The 22,473-nt window shown below is 42.4% G+C and overlaps 1 protein-coding gene across 6 annotated transcripts in view; it reads left to right on the top strand.

Annotated features, from left to right (window-relative positions):
- The window catches only part of syngap1b (synaptic Ras GTPase activating protein 1b), a 245,108-nt gene that overhangs the window by 158,874 nt on the left and 63,761 nt on the right, over positions 1-22,473 (top strand). For all 6 annotated transcript variants that reach the window (XM_028426626.1, XM_028426624.1, XM_028426625.1 and 3 more), the window contains 5 exons: positions 13,559-13,712; positions 13,942-14,040; positions 15,865-16,104; positions 17,804-18,139; positions 18,232-18,376. In XM_028426626.1, coding sequence (XP_028282427.1) covers positions 13,559-13,712; positions 13,942-14,040; positions 15,865-16,104; positions 17,804-18,139; positions 18,232-18,376 — 974 coding nt within the window. The remainder of the gene's footprint in view (positions 1-13,558; positions 13,713-13,941; positions 14,041-15,864; positions 16,105-17,803; positions 18,140-18,231; positions 18,377-22,473) is intronic.

Here is a 22,473-nt window from a genome sequence, read left to right on the forward strand (position 1 = left end):
GCCTCAAAGTTTGACCATTTCTGAGGACACAGAAAGTCTCTATAACTTCTTCGTTTTCTGTCCGATCTGTACGAAATGTCACATGTATGATCAGAGTCTGACCCTAAACACATCTATACAACAATATTGAGGCTTTGACAGAGCGCCACCTACTGGCTACACAAAATGTTGTGTTTTCATAGGTTTTTCTGCCTGCCCCTGTGGCCTGTTTTGAGTAGGGTCACGAAAATTGGCACACATGTTTATCACCCCAAGACGCACAAAAAAGTCTCTTGGACCCCCCCTCCAAACCCAACAGGAAGTCCGCCATTTTGAAATGTCTGTTAATTTTTGGCGATTTGTGACCCTGCTACAAAACTTTTCACGCCTCGCATACTTCATCCAATCAAGCTGAAAATCACTGTGTCCACTCAGGACACGATACAGAATAGATGCATTCCAAAACTCTTACAAAAGTATTACGGTGTGGTGGGGGTGTGGCCTCAAAGTTGACCATTCGCCATTACAAAGGAACTCCCTGTATTTTTTGCCCTAACACGTAGCCCCGCTGGCCAGTTTGATACAGGATCATGACAATTAGCACACATGTGTATCACCCCAAGACGCACAAAAAAGTCTCTTGGACCCCCGCTCCAAACCCAACAGGAAGTCCGCCATTTTGACTCTTGTGGCCATTTTTTGCCTATTTGTGACCCTGCTTCAAAACTTTTCACGCCTCACATACTTCATGCAATTGAGCTGAAAATCACTGTGTCCACTCAGGACACCATAGGGAATAGACGCATTCCAAAACTCTTTCAAAATTATTACCGTGTGGTGGGGGCGTGGCCTCAAATTTGACCATTCGCCATTACAAAGGAACTTGCTCTATTCTATGTAGTACTACCCATATACTTCATGCAATGTGGACAAAATCTTACACTACTGCTATGGACCCCAGTCTGAACAGATATATATGCTAATAGGATGATACGGTCATAGTGCCACCCACTGGTAGCAGGAAAGTTTGGTTGTAAACATGTGTTTGTTGTATATCTGTGGAAATGAGAGGAGGAGAGCATAGGACAGGAGAGTATAAGAGACGAGAGCATAGGAGAGAAGACTGCGATGACCCCGCGGATCGCCAGGTGCGCGAGGGCCCGCAATGCTGCTTGCAGCTTTAATTATTTTTTTTTTCCCCCTCCGAGATCGCATTTTTGGAGGCCTTAACATGCCCAAAAACTCACCAAACTTGGTAGAAAAATTCATTCGCCCGAAAAATTTTGAAATTTGCTGACTTTTGAAATGCACATATAAAAATGGCTCTATAGCGCCCCCAACGCGTAGCCCCTCTGGCCGGTTTGACACAGGATTATGAAAATTGGCACACATATGTATCACCTCAAGACGCACAAAAAAGTCTCTTGGACCCCCCCTCCAAACCCAACAGGAAGTCCGCCATTTGAAGGTTTGTGGCCATTTTTGGCGATGTGTGACCCTGCTGCCAAACTTTTCACGCCTCGCATACTTCATCCAATCAAGCTGAAAATCACTGTGTCCACTCAGGACACCATAGGGAATAGACGCATTCCAAAACTCTTACAAAAGTCTGACGGTGTGGTGGGGGCGTGGCCTCAAAGTTGACCATTCGCCATTACAAAAGAACTCCCTGTATTTTTTGCCCTAACGCGTAGCCCCGCTGGCCAGTTTGACACAGGTTCATGAACATTAGCACACATGTGTATCACCCCAAGACGCACAAAAAAGTCTCTTGGACCCCGCCTCCAAACCCAACAGGAAGTCCGCCATTTTGACTTTTGTGGCCATTTTTTGCCTATTTTTGACCCTGCTTCAAAACTTTTCACGCCTCACATACTTCATGCAATTGAGCTGAAATTCACTATGTCCACTCAGGACACCACAGGGAATAGACGCATTCCAAGACTCTTACAAAAGTCTTACGGTGTGGTGGGGGCGTGGCCTCAAAGTTGACCATTCGCCATTACAAAGGAACTCCCTGTATTTTTTGCCCTAACGTGTAGCCCCGCTGGCCAGTTTGACACAGGTTCATGAAAATTAGCACACATGTCTATCACCCCAAGACGCACAAAAAAGTCTCTTGGATCCCGCCTCCAAACCCAACAGGAAGTCCGCCATTTTGACTTTTGTGGCAATTTTTTGCCTATTTGTGACCCTGCTTCAAAACTTTTCACGCCTCACATACTTCATGCAATTGAGCTGAAATTCACTGTGTCCACTCAGGACACCATAGGGAATAGATGCATTCCAAAACTCTTTCAAAAGTATTACTGTGTGGTGGGGGAGTGGCCTCAAAGTTGACCATTCGCCATTACAAAGGAACTCCCTGTATTTTTTGCCCTAACGCGTAGCCCCGCTGGCCAGTTTGACACAGGATCATGAAAATTTGCACACACGTGTATCACCCCAAGACGCACAAAAAAGTCTCTTGGACCCCCCCTCCAAACCCAACAGGAAGTTCACGATTTTGAAATTTCTGTTAATTTGTGGCGATTTGTGACCCTGCTACAAAACTTTTCAAGCCTCACATACTTCATCCAATTGAGCTAAAACTCACTGTGTCAACTTTGGACACCATAGGGAATAGACGCATTCCAAAACTCTTTCAAAAGTATTACCGTGTGGCGGGGGAGTGGCCTCAAAGTTGACCATTTGCCATTACAAAGGAACTCGCTGTGTTTTATGCAGTACTACCCATATACTTTATGCAATGTGGACAAAATCTTACTGTACTGCTATGGACCCGAGTCTGAACAGATATATATGCTAATAGGATGATACGGTCATAGCACCACCTACTGGTAGCAGGAAAGTTTGGTTGTAAACATGTGTTTGTTGTATATTTGTGGAAATGAGAGGAGGAGAGCATAGGACAGGAGAGTATAGGAGACGAGAGCATAGGAGAGAAGACTGCGATGACCCCGCGGATCGCAAGGTGCGCGAGGGCCCGAAATGCTGCTTGCAGCTTTAATTTTTTTTTTTTTTCCCCCTCCGAGATCGCATTTTTGGAGGCCTTAACATGCCCAAAAACTCACCAAACTTGGTAGAAAAATTCATTCGCCCGAAAAAATTTTGAAATTTGCTGACTTTTGAAATGCACATATAAAAATGGCTCTATAGCGCCCCCAACGCGTAGCCCCTCTGGCCAGTTTGACACAGGATTATGAAAATTGGCACACATATGTATCACCTCAAGACGCACAAAAAAGTCTCTTGGACCCCCCCCCTCCAAACCCAACAGGAAGTCCACCATTTGAAGGTTTGTGGCCATTTTTGGCGATGTGTGACCCTGCTGCCAAACTTTTCACGCCTCGCATACTTCATAGAATTGAGCTGAAATTCACTGTGTCCACTCAGGACACCATAGGGAATAGACGCATTCCAAAACTCTTACAAAAGTCTGACGGTGTGGCCGGGGCGTGGCCTCAAAGTTTGACCATTTCAGAGGAAACAGGAAGTCGCTATAACTTCTTTGTTTTCTGTCCCATCTGTACCAAATGTCACATGTATGATCAGAGTCTGACCCTAAACACATCTATACAACAATATTGAGGCTTTGACAGAGCGCCACCTACTGGCTACACAAAATGTTGTGTTTTCATAGGTTTTTCTGCCTGCCCCCCTGGCCTGTTTTGAGTAGGGTCATGAAAATTGGTACACATGTGTATCACCCCAAGATGCACAAAAAAGTCTCTTGGACCCCCCCTCCAAACCCAACAGGAAGTCCGCAATTTTGGAATTTCTGTTAATTTTTGGCGATTTGTGACCCTCCTACAAAACTTTTCACGCCTCACATACTTCATCCAAATGAGCTAAAACTCACTGTGTCCACTCAGGACACCATAGGGAATAGACGCATTCCAAAACTCTTACAAAAGTCTGACGGTGTGGCGGGGGCGTGGCCTCAAAGTTGACCATTCGCATTACAAAGGAACTCACTGTATTTATTGCCCTAATGCGTAGCCCCGCTGGCCAGTTTGACACAGGATCATGAGAATTAGCACACATGTGTATCACCCCAAGACGCACAAAAAAGTCTCTTGGACCCCCCCTCCAAACCCCACAGGAAGTCCACCATTTTGATTTTTTCTGTAATTTTTGGCGATTTCTGACCCTGCTATAAAACTTTTCACGCCTCACATACTTCATGCAATTGAGGTGAAATTCAGTGTGTCCACTCAGGACACCATAGGGAATAGACGCATTCCAAAACTCTTTCAAAAGTATTACCGTGTGGCGGGGGAGTGGCCTCAAAGTTGACCATTCGCCATTACAAAGGAACTCGCTGTGTTTTATGCAGTACTCCCCATATACTTTATGCAATGTGGACAAAATCTTACAGTACTGCTATGGACCTGAGTCTGAACAGATATATATGCTAATAGGATGATACGGTCATAGCGCCACCTACTGGTAACAGGAAAGTTTGGTTGTAAACATGTGTTTATTGTATATCTGTGGAAATGAGAGGAGGAGAGCATAGGACAGGAGAGTATAGGAGACGAGAGCATAGGAGAGAAGCCTGCGATGACCCCGCGGATCGCAAGGTGCACGAGGGCCCGCAATGCTGCTTGCAGCTTTAATTTTTTCTTGCTCCTTTTAAAAGATCAGTGTACAGTTTATTTTTTTCCCAGTTGAATTGGTACAATTTTTCACAGGGCCATGCCATAACCACAGTATTTATGCTGGCCTACCTACAGCCTGGGGCTACAGCTATCCAGCTAGCTAAACTCTGTGTAAAATGATGAGGAGTCATCATGAGCTTTCCTGCTGTTTACTGTGGCTCTTTTCATCAGTTACAAAACAAGAGTTAAAACTGTAACAAAATACAAACACAATGACCATACGAAATGATTAATACACATATATGTATATACACTGTAAATAACCAGCAAACGGTGTTATTTTTATACAAATATTTTGATTATGATTTTTAAACCTTAACTTAAGATGACAATCTATGAAATTAGACACTTACGACATTGCCTCTAGTGTTTTTGGGGTGGATGTCACTAGATGCAAACCATGCACTTGCTTAGAATAATTCCTTACAGTAAGTGAATATAGAAATCTGGAAATGACACAAATGAAAATTCAATGAAAAATCAAAATTTTTGCTGTCCTTTAGAAGAACTACATCTCCTCATAGGTTTTGGCAAGCTTCAGTCTATTTTCTTCAGCTATGCAAGGTAGGCAAGTGGCTCCAGTAAGAAGCAAAGTCCTGTAAACCATGTGGTTTGCACCAAGCCTGTGGCTGGAACCAACTTTGATGTATGGATTGTCCTCTGACCTCACACAGTTCCATTGAACAGATCCGGTAGACTGACAAATCCGCTGAACTCTGTTGTGAACATTTGACATAAAATCGCTTGGACTGGTTGTAGATATAGCCGAGAACGACTTTGCTAGCCGTATAAAACTTCACTGAGTCCAGCCTCAAGTCCAGTTCATCTTGAATCAGTTTAGCCATTTCCATAGCTAGGACTGCGGCAAACAGCTCAAGTCTTGGTATTGTTGGTTCGTGGTGTAAGCCTTGACTTCCCCATAATAAAACCAATGTGACTTTCCTAAAACTTTCTAATAGGCCACAGCTCCAATGGCTTTGGTTGATGCATTAGAGAAAACAGAGAGCTCAGTTTGCACTGCCTCGGCCAGAGACTCTGTGGTGTATGTTCTTGATATATGAAGTTGTCTCAAGTCCTAAAGAGAGTCTCGCCATGTCTCTCACTTACTGCATTTATCCTCTGGTAGTGGTGTGTCCCACTCTGATGACTCAACCTGTGAATTCTCAAAGAAGAGCTCTCCCTTGGACTGCCACTGGAGCCAGAAAACCCAAACACACTATTCACTGTAGAAAGAACCCCTTGATGAGTGAATGGTTTAGCTTCAGCTGACACAGAGAGGGTGAATGTGTTAGAATTTATTTCCCACATTAGTCCAAGACTATGCTGAGTGGCTACAGCTTTTCCATCAAAGTCAACATCTTTGGTGGGCTGTGCATGGTCTTCAAGTGGAAATGCTTCCTAAGACTGTTGGTCTGTTCGATGAAGGCGCAAATTTGACTCTGCAAGTGACCGCTGTGCCCTGTATAGCAAATCAGTGGCTTCAGTATCAGTCAACACAGATCAAAGACCGTCGTCAATATAAGTCATCATATAAGTAATGCTCGTCAAAGTTAACTGTATCTGCACACCCCTATTTGACTAATTTCTATAGACTTCTTAGTCCATCAGTTTCAAGAAAATCTCTTCTTCAGAAGGAAGAGGCCAGCTTGCTCCACATGACTGAACATAGTTTGTCCCAACAACTTCCGCAGCTTCACCTGGCTTCAATACGCTTTCCAACACATCTTTGAACACATCTCTTCAAACAGAAGTTTCCGTCATCCCAGAACAAGTTCTTAGATAATAAGAGGATGGCTCACACTTGAACCAAACAACTTGAAAAAGCTGGAACTGACAATGACCGATTACTTTGGTCGTCAAGAACAACGTAAGCTTGGCTTTGCTTGGCTGTTCTTTGTGGTAAAGTTTCACCAAACAGATCTTAGAATATGATCAGCTCACCTGTCCGATGCCACAGACTTCAGTGCAGCTAGAATTTACAGCGTCTTTATTCTGGTCACCTACTTCTTCCTCCCTGCCATTATGCGGTGGTGTTGAAAGGAACTTGTCTGGAGGAACAGAGTCTGGATGCATAAAAGATACATGACAGATAATACCATATTCTTTGCACTTAATCACTGATATACAATCTTTGGCCAAATGAGAAGTAGAAACACAAGACCTGGAGGAGAGTCCTTGTTTTTTTAAAAATGCCTTCCTCTCCTCTATTTTAGGCAGCTTTTTTTAAGTATGTTGTTAAAGTATACAGGTGCGCTCCTCGCGGGTGAATTTGTAGTACGTTTTATGATTGGTATCATAATGGCGTTTTATGTTGAAGTCCTTTAGCATTGTATTGCTAATTAGATCAGGCACATGACTTTATCTGTTTATCTATCTGTGAGGTATGACATAGTAAGCGTTAGTCCACTTATCTTGAACCACCTTTCTCCTCGCAAACACAACTTTTTATCTCATGGGGCCTGACTCAAGCACCCGCTCTGACTCCATCATCACAGTCACAGTCTCTTCCCTAGGGCAGAGTGCAGTGAGATGCATTCAGCACCCAATGGTGAAAAAAAACATTGCACTGTCGACCTCTGGCAGTGAGGTCAAGTGAGGTCTAAACGACACCTGTAATTACATCTTATCCCAATAGGTGCTGCTAAAGACCACTACACGGAGATTCATTATTTCAAAGCAATGTACAGTTGAAGTAAACCTAACAAATGTAATTCATTGCGGGCCGCCAGAAATGTTTCTGCGGGCCGCCATTGGTAAAAAGACTGGCATGGTGTGAGGACTTATAGTCTATAATTTCAAGGACTAGCAAAAGATTTGCTTAAAATCTCAAATACAAACAATATATACCCATTTTTAATTACTTCAGTATATGTGGATAATGAAAATATATGTAACACTAACTCAGCTAAATAAATGTATCCCCAATATTCCTGATATGTGCCACAAATGTGGTAGAAAGGGCACATACCACTGCCTATGGGACTGCCCACAAATCCAGGCTTTCTGGAGTAAAGTGATATATATGATTCTAAATGTCACAGGTATAAAATTAGTAATAGACGCCAAGCTGTATATCTATGGTACTTTTCCTGTAAATCATAGCCTTAGCAAGGCAAACAAATCTATGATTACTTTTTGCATGCTACAAGCTAAATGTACCATAGCCAAATCTTCATCTTAATCAAGGAGGGCTAAGAGGGTCTTCAGGAGGAGCATAATTTGAAATGAAGTTCCTACAGTAGGAGCACATGCCCAAAAAGAATCGCATCTGTTTTTTGGTCAAAGGTTTGGGAATATTGACAGAGGTGCATTTTGGAGAGATTGTTTTTCCCTCTGGGGTGATCACATGATCCAAGAATGTAACCTGTTGCTGCATTCATGGAAGCTTTGACAAGCTAGCCGTATGTCCTTCTTTAGCTAGATGTTGAAGCAGAGCAAGAGAACCAACTTCACACTGTCCCCTGGATGGAGAACAGATCAGCAAGTCATCCAAATACTGCATTAGAGCGGACCCAGGACTCATTTCAAAAGATTTAAGACTGTCACGTAAAGCTACATTGTAGATGTAGAGGGGCACTAAAGAAAGCATTTGCTAGATCAATTACTGTAAATCATTGAGAGCCTTTAGAGACCTGAGGCAGAATGGTGTGAGGATTTGGAACAGTTGGGCCTCTGGCGTGGACTGCTGCATTCCATGTATTCCATCAACAGCTTCCTGTTGTGTGAATATTGATGTTTATGAGACCTGTAGTCTGAATTTGGCATGATCACAACTAGTTCCACTTCTTTGATGAGGTCTACATCATATTTGTGAGCTGCCCATAGTGTAGGTGGGAATTCCGCAAACAATGGTGAGACAGCTGTTGGATCTGTTACAGACACCAAAGAGGAGGTTGTAGGGAGGGAGTCTAGCAGATAGATGCTGCGGAGAGCAGGCATCAAGCACGAAAGAGAGAGAGTAGAGAACTTTAGGATCAGCAGTTGGCTACCAGTCAGACAGCAGAGCACACTTGTTAACAAAAGGTCCCATATCTTGCCACTGCGCTGAATTTGCATGGCACCATGGTTTAAAAATGATTGTTGCTCTGGTGTCGGCTGTACTGCACTATAGCTAGAGTCCCAAAACAAAGCTGTCAATTTAGGGTTATCATTGAGATCAGAGAAAAAGTGTGTTTTCAAAATCAGGGTCCGGACCTGGAGAAATATGAGCTGTACAGTGGAGGTTATCAGGAGACATAACGTCAACACCTGGTAAAATTACATTTTTGGCTTGACTTGAGACAGAGAGTGTGTAAAGGAATTTTCCATTGATACACAAACAATGTGGGATGTAATGTAGCAGGCTAAAGAAAAGTATTTTTATTTTTAAAAGAAACTAAAACCTCCCCTATTGTTTTGGTAAAAACGGTTTGATTATTTGTATTTATTATTATTCCCACTAGGATAAAATAAAGTAAAAGATAGATGCAGACACCCTGTCGTGCTACCCAGTACCACTCCAAGATTACCTTGAAGAGTACACCGAAACTGTGCCCCCAGAAGTGCTCTCTGCAGCTTGGCAAAGCAACAAAGCCATGCAGGAAAGTGATGTACCATGAGTAGCTGTACTGCAACTTCAACCCAGTGATGAACATACACTGGAGGATGGTACTCCTGTTATCACTCCTGAGGATGTCAGTACTTCAGAGTAGTTCAGAAGGAAGATACTTCTCTTTGTGAGGTGATAGATCTGAAGCAGATGGGGTGAAAGCCTAAAGGGAAGGACTAGGAACAGCTAGGAAGAGAAACATGTAGACTATAACATGAATGGAACACTCAAGCTTTACAAGGGATTATTATACAGACAGGACAAAGAAAACAGTTGGTTCTTCCCAGTAAACTTAAGTCAACTGTGCTAAAATACCTGCATGATGATATGGGACACATTTGGTGCTGACAAAGTCATAAGTCATCCAGCTGGCAAGGGAAAGATTTTATTGGCCCTTTATGCAGCATGACATTGAAGATTATGTTATTCGCCACTGTTCTTGTGTTAAGCAGAAGCAGCCACACATTCCAGAAAGAGCCCCAATGGGCTCAATCAAAACCAGTGCCCCCTTTGAACTCATTTCTGTTGACTACCTATGTTACGACCCAGCTCGGCTAGAGAAGAGGTAACACAAACCAGATTGTATTGGTTTTAACGTAGGCTTATTTACTTATTTAGCAACACAAAAGGAAACAATAAGGACAAAACAAAACCACCTCAGGGCACGCAGGCTCCTAAAGTACAAAACACGCACCAAAAGAAAAACAACTCGGCCAAAAGGGCACCAGCGCTGCTCATCCAAACAAACAAATAAAACAAAAGAAATCCCGGATCACAATTATGGTTTAAACAAAAGAATTAGTTACAATACCACTCAGTGATCAATGCCACTCTCATCTTCCTGCAACAAGACTGCGCCAGTTCCCACAGCACTAGCATCAACCACTAACATAAACGGCATCCGCAAGTCAGGGGCAGCTATTACTGGGGAGAAGAGTGTGTCGAAAGCCTGCTGACATTCTGGACTCCACCAGAACTCTGTGGCCGGGCTAAGGAGACCAGTCAGCGGATGCACAATAGTACAAAAAATTCTACAGAAACCTCTGTAGTAGCCTGCCATCCCTATAAACCTTCGGAGGGCTTTCCTGGTACAGGCACAGGAAAGTTAAGAATGGACAAGACTTTGGCCTCTATCAGCCGCACCTGTCCTTGTCCCACCTGTTTTCCCAGGTATGTGACTAAGGCCTTCCCAAATTCACATTTGGCCAAATTCAGCGTAAGGGAAGCCTCTGCTAGTCGTGTGAAAACCGACCAACTATCCGTGTACACTACCAGATCATCTAGGTAAGCACTGCAGTGGGGCAGGTGAGCTAGCACTATGTTCACCAGCCTCTGGAATGTAGCCGGTGCATTATACAAAACGCCATAACCCTATACTGTAGAAATTGATCTGCGGTGACAGAAGTGGAAATTTCAGAGGCATGGTCAGTGAGGGGCACCTGCCAATAACCTTTCAATAAATCTAGTTTGGTTACAAATTTTGCAGCACCAATGCTATCTACACAGTCTTCCATATGGGGTAATGGGTAGGAATCAGGAACAGTAACGGAATTTAGTTTGCGATTATCCATTATAAAACGAGGTGTACCATCAGACCACCTCCAGCAAACAGGGCGAGCTCATGGGGCTGTAACTAGGAATTGCCAGACCTATGCTGCAACAAATTATCAGTTTCTTGTTTTATTAAGTGGCGTTTCACAGGATTAGCTCGGTAAACATGCTAACTTGGTTAGCACCTCTCACATCAATGTCATGTTTTAATAGAGTATAAAATATTTATTAGAATAATAGTGATGATGCGAGGTAGAGGCAGATTTTACCGATGAGATGAATGATGAGATGAACAAATTTTCCAAGAGAAGAGTTGTCTTAAAATGTATTATCTTTCGCAAGAGGGAGCTCAGTATTACCGAGTCCAAAGAAAAAAAGTGATAATATACCAGACCACTACTTCACATTACATTACATTACATTTTTGCTGAGCAGATTGGTCTTCAATATTGTGGTACAACACAGATTGGGTCAGATTTTTAATAATCAGCCCTTCATGCTATAGAGTGTCTTATCTAGTGTCCTTGAAGACAGGTGCACACAGTGGAAGAATACAGAGCAAACAGTAAGAAATATATTTTTTACCATCACACCCCTCAGGACACAGACCAGGATCCACCGGAGACAGAGGAACAGGGGAACAGGAGCTGAAGGATCGGAACAGAAAACCTGAGCAGAGGACACTTCCGTAACGGAACAGGAAACGTGAACTGTAGGTCATTTAGGATCAAAGCAAGAGGCTGGGATGAGACTTCCCCAGAAATCGAGCAGGTAGCCCCTAGCGGCTGTGATGGAGCCCCATCAGGGTCCAAACTGGCAACCACCAGAGTCACAGTCAGGGCCAGGACAGTACCAAGGTACAAATACTCCAGAGTCTCTGCAAGAAATCAATCCAGGGCAGCACAGGAAGCCAAAAGAGGTGGTGTCATGTGGCCACCTGGGGGACTCGCCCCGGAGAAGACAATGTCCTGTGGAGCCCATCCAGCACCAAATCAGTCTCTGGACTACCAGCCAGCTCAGGAACATGAACATGAACCCAGCTCCACAGAAGACAAGGGGCGAGCCTCGGCAGGACAAGGGGATGAGGAGGCAGAGGCCGCAGCTGGAGCAGGAACAGATAGAGAGGGACCAGCTGGCAGAGGCAAACAAGTTGGACCACCAGCTGACACAGGAACACATAGGGACGGCACAACTGGCTCAGTGGGAAGAACAGAAACTGCCTGGCGGCCCAGGATTACATGAGGAAGGGAGTCAAGCTGGTTTTGCTGAAGACGAGGGGTGAGCGCCTGCAAGATCAGGGGAGGCAGAGACCCCTGCTGGATCTGGTGTCTCCAGATGTCTCCCAACTGGAGAAGCATCCGGTGGGTGCACAACTGTCGGCTCTCCCGCTCATCCACGGGGGAAGATGGCATGTGGTCCACCCAGTCCACTGTAGATTGGAGGCTCACCCTGAGCTTATTCATGGCCTCCCAATTGAGTAAAAGCTCAACAGGGTCCTTGAAAGCATTTAAAATGTTTGCTGGGTCTATCTTAAGGTCGGATCATTGTGTTATGTGAGGTAGTTTAACAGGACCTAAATACAGACAAGAAGGCAGGCAGAGGTAACAGAAAGTGAGCTATTAATACTCAAAGCCAAAGTTCAAAACAAACATCAAACAAACCAAATTCAACAAAGGAGATTCAAAGGGAGGACGGGAACACAACTACAGACAAACACAGGAGGTCAGAGACATGACTGGGGAAAAAATATACAATACACTTACACAAGAAAAGTAAAAGGACACAAGGGAAGCATGGGGGACAAGAATACTAACACAGATATCACAGGATTACACTGGAGATCAGGGCAAGCCAAAACAGAACATCAGACCACAGAATGATAACAATAGTTCCAGAAACTCTAGTACCCATGTGTGTGGCATTGAATCATAGGCTTTCTTCTAATCAATCTAGGCGGTGCAAAGATTGTGTCTGGTCTTGCAGGCTTGAGCTACGGTTTTGTTCACCAGTAGATAAGATAAGATAAGATAAGATAAGATAAGATAAAACTTTATTAATCCCGAAGGAAATTCTTGTGCCAGAGGTATCAAGTCACAATAAATGCAGTTAAGTACAGAGTATAAGTATAAGTGTCACTATAATCCAAAAAAGAGTACAGTACGCAGTATGAGCACAATATATGATACATGGATACAAATATGGAGATGTAAGGTGCTAAGTAAACATAATATAGACAAGTGGAGGGAATGACAGTGATGCCTGACATGATTATCTAGCCGGTGCTTAGCATTTCTAGTGTTCCTACCAGTACCTTTATGCATCCCGCTCACGTAATTTTTCATGTGCCTGCTTATATTGTACACTATGATGCCTGACATGACCTTCCATGTTGTGCAAAAAGGTAGGTTATTAGGTGATAGTTGAATGGAGTAGCTAGTTCATTTGGGTAGCCAGGCAGTCATGGAGTGAGGTCAGTGATATGAGATTATGTCAGGTCCTACTGCTGTCCAGTTCTCTTCATTTAAAGTCATTCCTTGTATATCTGCCACTGTGAGTATGACTGGGATGTTATATCTCTCCATAATAAATATAAAGCAATGCAAAAGTGAAAGAGCAAATGGTCATCACTGTTGCTTTAAAGCATTTTCATAATCATAATACAATTACTAAGCTGCACAAGCAAAACATAAAGGCAACTTTTACAATTACTTTTAAATTCACCAAATGTTGTGTTTTTTTTTTAACTCAAATTACCCCCTGACCTTTATCCTCCCAGGACCCGTTTGATGCAGAGCTTCAAAGAGTCCCACTCCCATGAGTCCTTGCTGTCTCCCAGCAGTGCCGCTGAGGCACTGGACCTCACTCTGGATGAGGACGCCATAATCAAACCTGTCCACTCCAGCATCCTAGGACAAGAGTACTGCTTTGAAGTAAGCACTGTCTTAATTAGTGGACATATAGTGGTACACTTACATAACAAGTACTGTGGCAGTAGAAATAAAGAGGCCAAAAGGGTACCTGATTTAGAAAATCTTTTCCATTAGATTTCCATTAGTAAAACGACAGAGGTTAAAAGTGGATACATGACATTGTTTTGGCACCTAAGTTGCAGTTTCCATAGTGACTAATGGCTGTGGTAACCATTGGCTACAACCTCAGGTGACTACGGCATCAGGAACCAAGTGCTTTGCGTGTCGCTCAGCAGCAGAGAGAGACAAATGGATCGAGAACCTGCAGAGAGCTGTCAAGCCCAACAAGGTGAGGGGAGAGAAAGGGATGCGGTAGAGCTGCTGTGTCTGTGTGTCTCTCTCTCTCCTCCCCATCTGTTGCTGTCTACTTTCAATAAGAGCACACTGCTTCATTTCTCTGTGAACTCCATCCTTGTGTCTGTGTGTGTCTGTGCCAAACAGTTCAGTGGCTTCAAGCTAATATTAAAGCACCAAAAAATAATGTTCCATAGTGAAGGATACATATTATTGTTAAAAAACACATGTTAGGCAATAATATCAGAGATTTTGCACACAGACTCGACAGACTCATCTTTATCTGCCTACCATGGTTTCCTTAAGCATTGTGTAAGAAAGTAATGCTGAACAGTTTTCCTGTATTAGTACCAAACCTTTAACAGTAAATAAACTGCAAGCAGAACCAAGCTCGTATGGGGGCCCTCCTGCTAAAGGCCAGGGTAAGGAGGAGAAATGAAGGTGGCTAGGCTGTACAGAAATGAGGGAAAGTAATAAAACTATAAATGCATAAAATACATTAGACAAGCACAAGCTGTGAACATGCATCTCTTGTTATTTAAAGTTGAATAACTATTTACAGTTGATTAAATAATTACTACAACTTCATTTCATCCTCAAAATATTGACACCATAATTTGGATATTTCTGTGAATTATCTGCCCTAACTGTTATTAAAAGTGAAAGGCATGTGAGAGATGCTGTTTTAACGTCAACCAGGAAAAGCAAAAAAAATAAAAAAAAGATGAAAACATTACCCAAGCTGAATGCCTCCAGCTGCTCAGGCTGTAGGGTTCCTGGCTAAGTCATAGCACTCTAAGGACTCTTCATAAGGGCTCCCTACAAAGTCTTCCCTCCTTCTCCCCTATATAAACATCACATACACCCACACACACACAGCAGAGATGTTTTTATGTAACAATCAAGTCTTTTATATATGCCTATGTTTATTGCTTTATTCAAAAGCAGAGCATCCACTCCCACTTAATATGTCTGATTCATCCACAGTTTAAATTAGAGGCAAGTGGACTTGTACATAGCCTTCTGAAGACATTTTTGTTAACTAGTGCCACACCTGGCCCTGTGTCAGTTTCAGGCTGCTAGCCAACTATTAACCAACAAAGGGACTTCAATCATGTGAGTTTCACTAGAGATCCACCTACAGAGGTCATACACACATAAAACATAGTCATCACAGCAGCAGGCTAATGTAGCCACTGAAGTGAGTGGTGAAACATTATTAAAAAACTAAACTATGCTATGTGTACTTGCCTTAAGCAGTTTCCCCCTGGGATTGACAAAGTGTTTCTGATTCAGTTTTAAACCCTTGGAAACGTTCCACTTTAATTGTTGTTTTATTACACAAATTATAGTAAAATGGAGAGATGTAAGACTTAAGCCCTTGCTGATGCTGCTGCACTTGTATGTGAAAGACAATCTGAGCCACCAGATGCCTTGCACATTCAAGCTCCAAAGTTGGAAATAAATACACCTCATATTTGGCACTTGTCTGAACATAGTCTCCTCATTCTCCTCCCATGGGGGCTGTCAAATGTAGTTTTGTGAGTATTAACAGGAAATGTATCTAATGTGATATTGCCATCATTGTGTTTTTGCTGCATTTTGTGCTTTTGTTTTATTGTCCAGATGTCTTTGCTTGCAAGTACAGAGCTAATAGCAGTTTGTCAAGCAAACCTTTCCTGTTCTCCTTTATCCACACACAAACACACACACACTTTGCTGCTTCCACATTTTTCCTTGTCATGCATGTATACTGTTTGCATAACATTTTGAGTGTTATTACCTGACCTTGTTTGACCCAACTTCCATGTCCAAACAGGACAACAGCCGGAGGGTCGACAATGTGCTTAAACTGTGGATCATAGAGGCCCGTGAGCTTCCAGCCAAGAAACGCTACTACTGCGAACTTTGTCTGGATGACATGTTATACGCACGTACCACCAGCAAGCCCCGCACTGATACTGTTTTCTGGGGAGAGCACTTTGAATTTAATAACCTGCCAGCGGTCCGCAACCTACGCCTACATCTATACAAGGAAACAGACAAGAAGAGACGCAAGGTGACAGAGAATAACTATGAAATATTTTGAGCTTCTTTTAAACACATTGCATATTTCCTCTGCAATTGTCTTTCTCTATTGAGGGAAGTGTGGCAGCAAGTTAGAACATCCTCAGAAATAAAAGAGAAGCCAAAATCAATAGTAATTATTGATAAATTAAACAGTTATTTCCATGCATCTCACAAATAAATCTATGTCCTTAAATCCTGAACTCTTAGTGAAAAGACTGTTAAAAATAGTTTATGTTGATTAATTAAATAGGTTATTGGTTTGTTTGTTTGTTTACTTTAGTTTAATTTAGTTAGTTTTTAATACTGGGCTCCATTATTTCAGTATATTTTTAATGTTTAACTGGTTAGCTTTATTTCAATCAGGAGAGACTTAGGTGACTGAACGAGAAAGAGTAAATTTATTGCAATACAACAAATTAGAATGTGCTTTGGCAATTTGGACCCCAAGTGATGTCCTCATTAAAAAGGGGGAAAGTGAAAAAATTGCACACACACGTACACAGCCTACTAAGCACAATAACACAAGCACAAAAAATTTGACATATCCATGACAGATTTTTTTTTAAAAAATAACCCAGCCCCCCAACTTTTGTTTTATGGGAAATAACCAATTTTTTGGTGCAATTTTTTAAAATTAAATTTTAGCATTATGCAATCAAACTGGCATTTAAAGGTAGGGTAGGAGATTTTGAAAACTCAGTGAGAGTCAGCCAGATTTTGAAAGTAAACACACGCCCCTTTCTCTCGGAGCTCACCCCGAAGCCACGCCTCCCAACCAGTCTGTGACTTCGGCCATCATGCACGTACCTCTCTGGTGCGCGCAGAGCAGGAAGAGAGTGACAACCAGCCAATACTTCGTGCAGGGGCACCTCGTAGGATTGGCTGATGTTTTTAGTGTTTTATAGCTTCCACAGATGATTCATATTCTTCATTTTAAAGCGAAACTGCCAAACTAATTGGTTGCTATCGGATTGTAAAGAGAAGTTACACTAATTTAACAAAAGGTGCATCAAAATGAAATCGCCTACCCTACCTTTAAATTCAAAATGATTTAATGTTTGGTAGTTTTGAGCAGGGCTGAAGTTGAACATATTTATGCAGAAAAAAATATTAATCTGTTAGGTTTTTATAGCAGTTTTTTGGAAGTGGACAAATGATGACACAAAAGGGTAGTGAATTTTTGATGTATTAGAAAAATGTAAATTTGAATTCTAAAAGTCTAGAGAGAGTTTTTGTTGCAAACAATTGTGCCATATGCACCAACACAGATAAAATGCTGGTCAGGTAAAGAGGCAAAAATTACCCAAATGGAACAAAAAAGTCTATAATGACACCTGAGAGTTAAATTTGCATGCAAATTTGTAAGTGAGCGATTTTTAGAGTGTTTAGCTGTTCAAATCTAAAAAAAAATACCATTCAACAATGTCTAGTGATGTCCTGAACCATAGGGCACTATACGGCATCCACTATTTTTAATATTTTAATATCCCGAGGCAGAAGATATTCTAATACATAAACACTCATTTCAGGGAATTTAATTAATCACTGAAGCTTGAAATAAGCATATTTCTGTAATTTATTTTTAAAAAATATACGTTTTTTTTAATAAATGCCTATGACAATTAATATGTGCTAACACTCCAACCCACCCCCGACCCCCAACCCCTTCCCACCACCACCCCACACAGGAAAAGAGCACATATTTGGGACTTGTGAGCATCCCCATCTCAAGCATCACTGGGCGTCAGTTTGTGGAGCAGTGGTACCCGGTGATCCAGCCCAGTGTCCTGACCAAAGGAGCTGGAGTTGGAGGAGGGAAGATCATCAATGCATCTCTACGCCTCAAATCCCGTTTCCAGACCATGAACATCCTACCCATGGAGCTGTACAAGGAGTTTGCTGAGTATGTCACCAATAACTATCGTACCTTGTGTGCTGTGCTGGAGCCCGTGCTGAGCGTCAAGAGCAAAGAGGAAGTGGCCTGTGCTTTGGTGCACATACTACAGAGTACAGGAAAAGCTAAGGTACAGAGGCACTGATTTGTCTACTTTATTTTCTGTTCTGCCTGTTTTGGTGTGGCTGAATGTTAATAATTTAGCTCACTTTTGTTTTATAGGATTTTCTATCAGACATGGCAATGTGTGAAGTAGACAGATTCATAGACCGAGAACACCTTATCTTCAGAGAGAACACTCTGGCCACCAAAGCCATAGAAGAGTACCTCAAACTGATTGGACACAAGTACCTCAAGGATGCTATAGGTAAGTCAGAAAAGCAGATAGCAGCATGGTCAGCTTCACAAGGATTAACAAAAGTCTGTGGTAATATGTGGCATAAAATAGTAAAGAATGAGATTATAAATTTGAAAAATAATAAAATAAAATACAAAAAAGGTTTTTTTTAAAACAAGTTGGTGAGAGTTTAGGCTTATGCTGTGTTTCTTTTTTTTACTGTGACTTACAGCTATGGTGGGGTCTGTTTTGGATGTGTTAGAATGTGTGGCCATAGTCTCACATCACAGTCTGCACAGTTTTCATAGATGGAGTTGGGTCTGTGGTTGAAGAGGAGCACAAGTGATTTTACTGGCTGTCTTCACTGTCTTGACATGTTGTTGTAGTTCCTTGACCTTGTACCTCCTAAATCAGGAAGTGTCCCTGTACATCAGAATGCTTTTGATGGTTGCTGTATTGAAGATAATGAGGTGATGGGTAGAGGGACCTGCCTTTTACAGTTTCTGCAGGGTTTTTGAGAAGTGCTGTGGTGATGAGGAAGAGATGTGGGATCTGTAACAGTGGAAGCTGCTCCACTTTGTATGCCGACTTAGGGTGTTTTCACACTTGGTCCCTTTCAGCCCTCTAAACCAACTCTGATCGATGACTCAGCATTTTTCAGCGACAGACTGTTGTCCCTGGCATGCTCCACAGACAGAGGAAGTCATTTGTCCCTCAGCCTGTACTGCTCTTTAACTGCTTTAGCCATGTGTTACGCCACTTACATATCCTCTTAATATGCTGTATATTGTACAGTATATACAGTACTTATTGTATATATACTGTATATTTGGACATCTTGACATACTTTACTTTATGTACATTGCATATACCTTTTACATGTTTGTAGTGTATTTAGGGCCCGAGCACCGAATGGTGCAAGAGCCCTATTGAAACCCTAGAGATTTTTTTTTCTCATTGATTTTTTTTTCGACTCAATGATCGCATTTTATGAGGCCTTAACATGCCCCAAAACTCACCAAACTTGGTAGAAACATTTGTTCGCTCGAAAAATGTTTGAAATTTGAAACGCACATGGAAAAATGGCTCTGTAGCGCCACCTAACACATAGCCCCTCTGGCCAGTTTGACACAGGATCATGAAATTTGGTATACATATGTATCACCCCAAGACACACAAAAAAGTCTCTTGGACCCCCCCCTCCAAACCCAACAGGAATTCCGCCATTTTGATTTTTTTGGTCATTTTTGGCGATTTCTAACCCTCCCACAAAACCTTTCACGTGTTACGGTATGGCGGGGCGTGGCCTCAAAGTTGACCATTCACCATTACGAAGGAACTCGTTCTATTTTCTGCAGTACCACCAACATACTTCATGCAATGTGGACAAAATCTTACAGTACTGCTATGGACCTGAGTCTGAACAGATATATATGCTAACAGGATCTCTGGAAATGAGAGGACAGGAGAGTATAGGAGACAAGAGCATAGGAGAGAAGACAGCGATGGCCCCCCAGCTTTAATTTTATTTTTAGTACCCTATTTTGATGCATGCTATGCTGTCTGTTCCCATGTTTTATTTGCTGTAGATTCTTCACATGAGCTCACTTGCTCACTCTCACACACACACACACACACATTATGCTCCTATGTAATATGAATAACTCTATTTTCCCTATGAATGTGCGCTAATTAGTATAGTAGGCAGGACAGCAGGGCATCCAGGACACAGCCTTGGGGTAAGGGAGTTCCTTTCGACTGTCTGCTGCCACTGCTTAAGGATCCAGTTGCAGGTGCCCCTGTCCACTTCCAACAGCCTCAGCCTTTTCCCCAGCTGTTGTGGAGTGATTGTATAAAAAGTCTGGGCCATCGTTGAAGAGGGCCCAGATGTAGGTGTTCTGTCCACAAGTGGTACCAAAAATGTTAGCTAGCTTTGTCATGTGACTGCTGGCATCAAGGTCTAGACAATTCCATTCTCGATATTAAATATCATGGGAATTTTCTTCTAAAATTGCAGATCATTAGTTTACTACATACTACATAAACGTTGCTGGTCAGGATCATTGTTTAATACAGGGAACTTTTTCAATTCAGACAGGAGACTCATCGTCGTAGCAGGAGTCTGGAACCAGGACGGCAGAAGTACAAAAGGCTAAGGCTGAAGGCTCAGTCCAAAAACATGAGCTGGGGTCATACACTACAGGAAAACAAGGGACTAAAAACACACTAGGAAATGTACAAGAGCAAGAAATGGCTAGTAGGCTTGGTGGTGAAACACAAGATGAACTGGCAGGGAGTGAAGGGAAGCACACACACACACACACAAGGGAAGGCAAGACAATGAGACACATTAGGACGGGGCAGGTAATCAACAGAATACCAAAAATGACAAGAATACGATTATACAAAAATAACTAAGAACTAAGGATTTAAATACAAAATTAAAGCTGCAAGCAGCATTGCGGGCCCTCGCACACCTTGCGATCCACAGGGCCATCGCAGTCTCCTCTCCTCTGCTCTCATCTCCTATGCTCTCCTTTCCTCTCATTTCCAGAGATGACAACAAACACATGTTTACAAAAGAAAGTTGTAACCCAGGTCATTTTATGGGGTTTTGTATTTTAATCACCTGTTTTTACCGTCCGAACTATCGCGAGATTTTTTTAAACTATCGCGAGGGTTTAACGCGGCTCCGCGAGATGCCGCGTGATTTCCGCGTCTCTGCTTTAAAAAATGGCTGCGCCCTGGTCAGAGCACTGCGGTGAGTCGGTTCGACAGGAGCTACAGATGCCTCTCTTACCGCATACAAACCGTCTGCAAAACGTTATGCACAATCGACCAAGACTGGCCAGGTCCTATATGCAGATGGCGAGCTACCCTTCTAAGAACCTGAAACCCTGAATACTTCCTCCAGAGCGGTAGGAAGCATTGTAGCCTGATTTTACCTCACTGACCTACACGGACACCGGAGAAAGAACTGATTGAGCTAACCCATGAACTCAGTTCATCGGAATTAAGAACATTTAAGTCGAATGAAAGTCCTGCTTGGATTTAAAACTGACATCATGATGGAGCCCTGCTTAAGCAACATCAAATTCTAGAATCTTCTTGTAAATATGACTCACTGTAAATATTATTTTTTTTCCTTCTGTTACAATATATTATATTTCCAGCATACTTGTGTTTCCTGTGGTGTTTCAAACAAATCCACGTTCCTCCCTGAGCCGAGCTATTAGATCTTCTGAGCCCCAGTAACTATATGTAAAACAATAACGTCTACATCATATTGGTTACATAAATTTTGGCGAGCTAGCCAGGAGGAACATTAGGTTTGTTTAATTCACCGTTGGTTCATTGATATATTGATTTATTTTCTTTCATTTTGTTCATCCTTTCAAATATGGATGAATTTAAAAAATTAGGCATTAAGGTACCTAATTCAGTCTTGGTCGAAGGCATAACAGGAACAGTGATCGATGAGGAAGTGATTAATTTTCTTAAACGGTATGGGTCGATTAATAAGACTGAAATAATTTCAGATTCAACCTCAGAGTTTGATGAGGCACTAGTTGTTGAATTCAACAGTTGCGCAGCTATAGTTGAACTGCAGCCGATATTACCATACACATTGACTTCAGTCGATAAGGAAGTAACGTTCTTCATCTCAGAACTATCAACCGTTTATGCCGCGTATGTCGCCAAGAAGAAAACCAATGCGTATTTGTCTGAACTACAGAATGTAGCTAAACTGTCTGGAAGAGAGTATACAGAGGTGCTAACAGCAATGATGACTCAGATTGGACTTTCTGTTGCGGAGCTTCAGCCAGCTCAAGTGAAAGAGCCACCGGAGGACATGGAAGCTTCAGTGTCACAGTCAAAGCCATCACTGAGGAGATCACTGACAGTACCACCTGCTACCACCGTGCCTGCTCCTAATACCACGGATCCCGGATCAGGAAGTGAGCCACCTGCTGCCGGGACAAATACAACACACGCAGAGGTGAGACAATCGATCAGAAATGTCGATATAAATCCACCAGAAATTCAGCGCTTAGTAGTGGAGCACATTGTGAAAAAGGAGGAAAAGCGAAGGCTGAAAGTTTTTTCAGGCCGATTACCGAGACCAA

This window comes from Parambassis ranga, chromosome 16 (assembly GCF_900634625.1).
Source record: "Parambassis ranga chromosome 16, fParRan2.1, whole genome shotgun sequence".
NCBI classification, from domain to species: domain Eukaryota; kingdom Metazoa; phylum Chordata; class Actinopteri; family Ambassidae; genus Parambassis; species Parambassis ranga.